The 7,829-nt window shown below is 35.8% G+C and overlaps 1 protein-coding gene across 1 annotated transcript; it reads right to left on the bottom strand.

Moving 5' to 3' along the window:
- Positions 1–358: 358 nt before the first annotated feature.
- On the bottom strand, positions 359–2,758 carry LOC129421047 (NAD(P)(+)--arginine ADP-ribosyltransferase 1-like). Its single transcript, XM_073865028.1, has 3 exons — positions 2,287–2,758; positions 1,888–2,014; positions 359–1,810 (listed from the first exon to the last, which is right to left on the bottom strand). Exons 2-3 carry the CDS (start codon positions 1,942–1,944, stop codon positions 1,037–1,039), a joined length of 831 nt encoding a protein of 276 aa, XP_073721129.1. The 5' UTR covers positions 1,945–2,014; positions 2,287–2,758; the 3' UTR covers positions 359–1,036.
- Positions 2,759–7,829: the final 5,071 nt, after the last annotated feature.

A 7,829-nucleotide genomic window follows, 5' to 3' on the forward strand; every position in this document is an offset into this window, starting at 1 on the left:
TAAAAAGAAACTTCTGAAAATGTTGTTAATTTTAGTGATCATCTTCAGGATTATTCACCCACCCATGTAATTATAATCAAGTGAAAAGCTGGTTATAATTGCAAAATAAACCCTTACAAAAAATAAACCGTATATAAACCACAGTTTAAAGTTTTTTTTAGTATAGTAACAAATTAACCATGGTTTACTAAAATGGTCATAATGGTAATCAATTTGGCAAAAAAACGGTTACTAAATATTTGATATAATTTTATGACAAATATTCCGAGGGCAGGTATTATCCTTTATTTTAGTTGAATAAATAACTGAATGTTTACTTGCCACATTTTTGGCTAAAGTAGATAATTAGAAACAAATCCTGATTTGAAACATTTTATTAGCTCATTTGTATCAAATTCAAACATGTCATGAGAAAAAAAACAGCAAAGTGATACATTAAACATATAAGTCATATAGGTCAAGATGACTCAAGGTACATGAATAAGTGGTGTGTTAGTATAAGCGATTGTTATTGGAGTATAACAGGCCTTAAAATGTCACCGCTGACCAGAATCAATTATCTTAAAGGGATAGTTCACCCAAAAATTAAAATTCTGTCATCATTTACTAACTTTCATTATGTTACAAACCTGTATAAATGTCTTTGTTCTGATAAACACAAAGAATGCTAATTTGGATATGTCCGTAGTCAAACCATTCGTGAGCCCCATTCACTTCCATAGTATTCTTTTTTCCTACTATGGAAGTGAATGGGGTACACGAATGGTTTGGTTACAAACATTTCTCAAATTTTTTTCTCTTGTGTTCATCAGAACAAAAAAATTGATACAGGTTTGCAACAACATGGGAGTGAATAATTGATGACAGAATTTTCATTTTTGGATGAACTATCCCTTTAAAGAGCCATGTCATGAGAACAACATACAAAATAGAATATAGGCAAAGTGAAATTTATTCATGCAGTTATTATATGTATCTCATATTTTAGTTTAAAATGCAGAATGAAAAGGGTAAGAAATTGAGAGATTTTTGACACTTATGATTTTTTAATACCTAGCTTATTTAACAAACGGTTAAAAGCTGATTTAATACTGAATTTCTTGGGCTCGACTGATGCCACTGCACAGTTTAAATTACTTTTAATCCCAGAGCTCTTTAACACAAACACAGTGTTACACCAGGCATCCTTCTCACCTTTCTTTCTGATAGCGGTGACTTTAAATTTCTCATATGGGGGAATCAGCACCTCTGCCTCCTCATTAAATCGAGAGTATTTGGTCACATTAGCACCATAACAAGTCTTGATTTCAAAACAAGATTCTTTTCCAAACATTGTTGTTGTTTCACGTTTAAGAGAGGAGGACGCAAATGAGCCAAAACGAATCTCTGTATTCTTTTTAATATTCTCATTAAACCTAAGTTTGGTACCACGATAAGTTAAATGACATTCATTTTGTGTTCTCTTAAGAATCTGTATCGCTTCTGTCAAGAAAAAGTGAAGTGAATACCATTCGAATGTCCTGTTTTTGTATTTTTGTTTACCATTCCTTACATTATCATTGAACCTAGCGCATATGTCAGCACCAGTGTACTCAGAAATGGCTTCTAAATGGTTTCCAGTCAAGTTATCTTTATTTTTTTGTGTATAATTTATGCTAAATTTAATTTTTCCAGAACAGATTTCTTTGTTTAAATATTCTTTTTTAACCAGGTTTGCCATTGTCTCTGTACAACCTTCATACCGGTCATCGACTGAATTCTTTGCCATATCCAATGGATAAATCTCTTCTTTAACAGACACTCTGTCATCCTAGCAATGAGAAATAACAATAACATCCTCAGTAATTATGATTGTACAGTATTATACAGATTATAATTCAATCTTACCCTTCCTAGGACAACTTTACTGGTGACAATGAGAATAAGAGCTGCAGTGGACAACATCCTGATTTAGTCTCAATCCTCAGATGAACAACGAATGAAGTTCAGGTTAGAATAAAGTACAGCGAAGCAGCTGTAAGACAACAAATGCAATATTGTGTTACAAAGCCAAAATCATACTTTAAAAAAAATGTATGCACAATACAAAATTGCACATCGCAGCTGCATATCCATTTACAACTAAGGGAGATTTCAATATTTCGTATTTTGACTCATTTTGTTTAAAGAGCCATATAAAACATTTTTAAAAACTTATCAAGCAAACATATTTTTAATAAGAGCACTACATGTAAATATCTAATCATAATCCTCCTTTGTGAGATGAAATAAATTACAGTAACAAACCTTTTCAGATGTTAAGACCTTCAAGTGATTTTTCTTCCAGGATTTGACAAATAGAGTAACAAATTTCAAAGTATTAAAGTTAAAGTTTAGATAAAATGATGAGATCTGATACCTGCATGCACGAAGAACGAGTGGCAGAGAGGAACAAACTAAGATAGTTTTATTTAAAAGTAGTAGGCGGGGTCAAAGACAACCAATACATAGAAAAATATCATCAGTACTTGAAAAACTGAAGAAAACTGATTCACAGTTCCCCTAAAACATCTGAGAATCCTATCACACAGTTTTTTTCTGTCTGTGTCAGGATTTTGGAAAGATACAAATAGATTTGTTTAAGCGATATGCTGACTTGACATCATTAGTACATTTATATTGTGCCACATGTGCAATACACAAAACTCAATATGCCGCTGCCTCATTGAATTACCCATACATCAGATCTTACAATTTCTTGCTGTTTGAGAAGCACAGACAAAATGCATAACGTGTCATTCACTGGGTGTAACACCCCCCCCCCCCCACACACACACACACACACACACCCCACCCCAATGGTTGCATAGGTCCACTGGAACAATCCTTCCTAAAATCCATTAACAAAGCATCTTTTGCATCGATTTTTGTGTGAGCATATCAGTGAACACCCCTGACCACTCGGCGAGTTCACGTTTTTGTAAACGAAAGTTTAATGCATTTTAGGAAGGATTGTTCCAGTGCACCTATGTACCCATTGAAGAGGTGGGGGCTGATACAACAAACACCCGAAAATTCTCGGGCCAGCATCATATGTCCAAATTTCAATCAAAACCGTTCCATTTCATCATAAACAATCTGAAAACGGGGCTTTAAGTGTAAAATACCGAATTGTCCTTTAAATGGCCTTGAAACATTGACATTGAAGTTACTGTAGTTTTCTAAACTTTGTAGTCAGCTGGACAGCAACCTATTATATAGGCATTTAAATACAGCTACATTACTTAAAATTAAGATTTATTTTTTATTTTTTATAATTTAGAAATAAAGTAAAAAGTAATGGTATTTCTTGTGCAACAATGTTAACCTAAAAAGGTGATAATGTGAACACCAATTGTTGAATTTTACAGAATGGTGATGATTTTATATTTTGTGGGTTTGTATCAAACATAACTTTATCACAGCAGTCTTCACCGTAAAAAAAAAAAAAAAATGTTTTTGTGTTACTTTAACTTGTTTGACTTAATTTGTTAATGTCAACTTTTTTCCAAGTAAAAACTTAAAATAGATTGAATTGACTTGCGAAACCAAGTTTTAACTTCATGCTGCATTTTATACAGTATTGTAATAGTGTTGTTATCTACAGCCACACAATGTGGAAACTGGTATTCTGATAAAACACAATTTGTTGTCACATTACTCCTAATAAACATAACGTTGTTCATTGTCAATGAATATAAAGATTGATAGATATTAAAAGTTCTGCATTTCTTTCTCTTAAACAAATAAACATCAAGTTCCTCTGAATTTGAACTATTACAACATTAGTCCAAATAAAGAAGTCGATAGACAAGCAGAAAATAAATACCAAGAAAATTATTTTTTTTTAGGAAGGAGAACTGATTCCTGTCATACATTTCAACACACTAAATGTAAACTGCATAAAAAGGACAAAATAAGCGTCTTGGTGTCCTTTTGAGGAAGCACTGATGCTGCAATCTAAACCTATGCTGGTGCTGAATGTCTACATTTAAAGAAATGTATTGAAAAATATTATTATAATTATCGTCGTATGTATTTAGTAAAATACAATGAAATGCATTTTGCTCCATCACACACATGCAGTATATCAGACATACAAAAATACTTACAAGAGACATTGACCGAAAGTGCATAGTGCAAGACAAAAAAGTGCATCAACTATTTAACAATCCGACCGCCTGTGGAAAAAAAACTATTACTGAGACGGGTGGTACTGGCTTTAATGCTACGGTAGCGTCTCCCAGATGGTAGGGGAGAAAACAAAGCATGAGCAGGTTGATTGGGGTCAGTAATAATACAATCCGCTTTCCTCTTGCTACGGGAAACATATACAGTATGTTGTGAAGATCAGGAAGGTCAGCATTTGTAATCCTGACTGCTGACTTAACAACTCTTTGCAATTGTTTACGATCATTGAAGGTTGTGTTCCCATACCACACTGTTATACAAAAGGAAAGAACGCTCTCAATGGTGCATCTGTAAAAGTTCACAAGTGCTCTGGTACTCAGGCCAAACTTTTTAAGGCGCCTCAGAAAATAAATGCGTTGTTGTGCCTTCTTGAGGATGCACTTACAGTTCAATGACCATGCTAGTGTCTGAGATGTTTATGCCTAGAAATCTAAAGCTATCAACAATCTCTATAGATGCTCCATTGATGGTAATGGGAGTGTGAACTACTCTGGCATTTCTAAAGTCAATAATAATTTCCTTGGTCTTATCGACATTAAGGAAAAGGTTGTTATCATGGCACCACAGGATAAGATTCTCTACTTCCTTCCTGTAGGCTCGTCATTGTTACTTATAAGGCCAACCAAGGTAGTGTCATCTGCAAACTTTATGATCAAATTTGAATTGCAAGTTATACAGTTATACAGGCTATACAGTAAGGGGCTGAGACAGCAGCCTTGCGGGGCCCCGGTCCTAAGCACTAAGGTGGATGAGAATGCTTTGCCTATCCTTACAACTTGGGGCCTGTCTGTCAGAAAATCAAATATAGCCAATTACAGATAGTGTTGCCCAAACCAAGGCCTCGAACTTTAACACTAACTTAGATGGAACAATAGTGTTGAAGGCAGAGCTATAATCAATGAACAACATTCTGACGTAGGCATTTTTTGTTGCAATGCAAGTGAAATAGCATCATCTAGGGAAGCAGGGATATTACGTTAAATAAATGAAATAACCAGTTTTTGTAAGCATTTCATAATCAAAGATGTTAAAGCAATAGGTCTATAATTGTTTAAACAAGAGACAGGAGTTTTCTTAGGTATAGGTATAATGATGGTTTCATTGAAACAGCTGGAAACCGCACACATAGACAGGACATATTAAATACATCAGTGTAAACCAGAGCTAATTGTGCATAACTGAAGAACACGGGATGGAATGCTGTCCGGGCCGGCAGACTTACGTACATTTACCCTACTAAAAGTCTCACGCACATCAGTCTCTGTTCCCTGACAATCAACAGTATCTGATGACTGCCGTGCAGTTCGTAGGCCTGGGTAGTCTGAGTTGGTGGCTTCGAAGCGGGCAAAGAAACTGTTCAATTCGTCCGGGAGAGACCTGGGAGAATCTGTAATCCTGCCAAGTCTTGTAGTCTAATCACCCGCAGTCCCTACCACATCCGAAGCAAATCACGACCGTACAACCCTGCTCCAATTTCTCTCTTTATCATCCTTTGGCAGCTTTGATAGCTCTCCGACGTACGTTGCCGTTCATCCAGGGCTTCTTGTAAGGATATTGGCAAATAGATCGTACTGGGATACAGAGCTCCATGCAGAAACGAATTTAAGCAATGACGACTGCAGTACAATCATCCAGACTCGATGCCCAGCTCCTAAAGATTGGCCAATCTGTCAGGTCAAAGCAGGCCTGTAGATCCAGAAATCCATTTGTTTTAACTAAAATGAATTTAAAGTATTTATTTGATTTATGTTGTTCCTGAATACGTTTGTTTTCTTTGTTTTCTTTCCTTTATTTTATTTGTATGTTGTGTTTTAAAATGATGTGTTATTTCCGATGTGAAGCACTTTGGGCACCTTGTGGGTGCTGTAAAGTGCTATAGAAATAAAGTTGATTTGATTTGATATGGCCCCTCAAGGGTAAACTAGAGCAACTTGCTTGAAATGGAGTTTTGGTTAGCTATATGTATCACGGTCTAAAATATTTAGTAAGGAACAATATTTGTCCCCCGGAGGTTCATGCATGCTCCTTTCTCAAAATTTATTCTGTGCCACCATTTTTATCACACTTTGAACCATAAGAACACTCCACTAAAATAGCGCTGCTATCGGTCACGGAAGCATTATGGCTAGGTATTATGTCATTTATGCAAATTTTATACTCGCATCTTTTTAGCTTCTTCATTGTACTACTGTATTTCCATTAGTTCTCCACAAAATCAGGATATTGACCACTGCAGCTCTTATTCTCACCAGTAAAGTTGCCCTAGGACAGGTAAGACTGAATTATGAGTCTGTATATTACAATACAATTATGACTACTAAAGATGTTATTTTTTTCTTATTGCTACAGTATAGGATCACAAGTGCCTGTATCTGAATCCATTGCCATACCTAATGGATATATATTTCCTTCAGCAGCCAGGCTGTGATCCTGCAATGAAAAATAGTAACTTCACATCATCAGTTGTCACGTAATATTGTAATATTTACACTCAAAATTTAAGCTTATGGGAGAACTTTACTGGTGACTATGAGAATAAGAGCTGCAGAGGTCAACATCCTGATTGAGTCTGAATCCAGATGCGTGTGATTAGTTGTTATTCCTGTTATGACCTGTAGATGGTGTAATACTTTAACAGTGTATGGTAGGCTTGCAAGAAATGGGTACATAGAAATAAAGATGCTGAAGGAGGCGTTTTCTATTAATGTAAAAAATCTTTAAATAAGTCACTGTGAAAAGTCCAAATGCAATGCATCATATCCAGTCTGATTCATGTTTTCATAACATGTGATACCTTTATATTCAATGGTTGATCTTTTAATAGATTATGTAAAGCACTTAAGAAAAAACATTTTCAATAAAGCTGAGAAGCCCAAGCAAGCAATTCGGGCTAAAACAAGGCAAATTTTGGGCTGTCTCAGAAACGTCTAGTCCAAGAATAGACAAAGCATATACGCTTAGACCATGTAAAAGAAATAAAAGCGAACACTTTCAACACTTGTTGACTTTGCTTACATGATGGAATACCGTACCTCTTTCTGTAGCAAGTTATTTTGGCATAAACAGCAAGGTAGAAGTAAGTTACTCATAGTCGAACTATATTGGGTCTATAGTTAGCTGTAATTTCACTGTCTCGGTTACTGTGCATTCAGACTGCCACCGGCGAGAGCGTCAAAGTGGCTGGAAGTCATTCATTTTCAATGAGAGCCGACGGCGAGCAGTGGCGCGGCGTGTCATGTACAGCGTGAGCCTCAATAAGAGTTAAAATCAGCTCAACTTTATGGTAATGAGATATGACGCAGTTCGGCAGAAATGTTCGGTGGCAAGCGATCGGAAGGCGGAAACCTCCGCCTGAAAGGAGTTCAGAGAATGCATTCGAGGGTCAGAGCCTCCACTACACGTTTTCTTTAGCGTCGTTGGCAGGTCAGCCAGAGCTTTTATTGACGCTCTCATAAAGGCCATATAAATTACAGTATAAGGGTAGAACAAATTTCAATATTTCAAGAGAGGTAAAAAATGTCATGCACAACAATTTGACAACAGATATGCATATCATGAACAGAGAGTTACAATGATGAAAAAATAGGTATTATTTTATTTTAGGTCTGCTCCTAAGATAA

Source organism: Misgurnus anguillicaudatus, unplaced genomic scaffold (genome assembly GCF_027580225.2).
Source record: "Misgurnus anguillicaudatus unplaced genomic scaffold, ASM2758022v2 HiC_scaffold_29, whole genome shotgun sequence".
Taxonomy (NCBI): Eukaryota; Metazoa; Chordata; class Actinopteri; order Cypriniformes; family Cobitidae; genus Misgurnus; species Misgurnus anguillicaudatus.

Excerpts from the sequence above, each read along its gene's own strand:
- LOC129421047 (XM_073865028.1), bottom strand. The coding sequence starts at position 1,944 with ATGTTGTCCACTGCAGCTCTTATTCTCATTGTCACCAGTAAAGTTGTC. Across the intron at positions 1,811-1,887 it reads GTAAAGTTGTCCTAGGAAGG|GATGACAGAGTGTCTGTTAA; the intron begins GTAAGATTGAAT and ends TCTCATTGCTAG.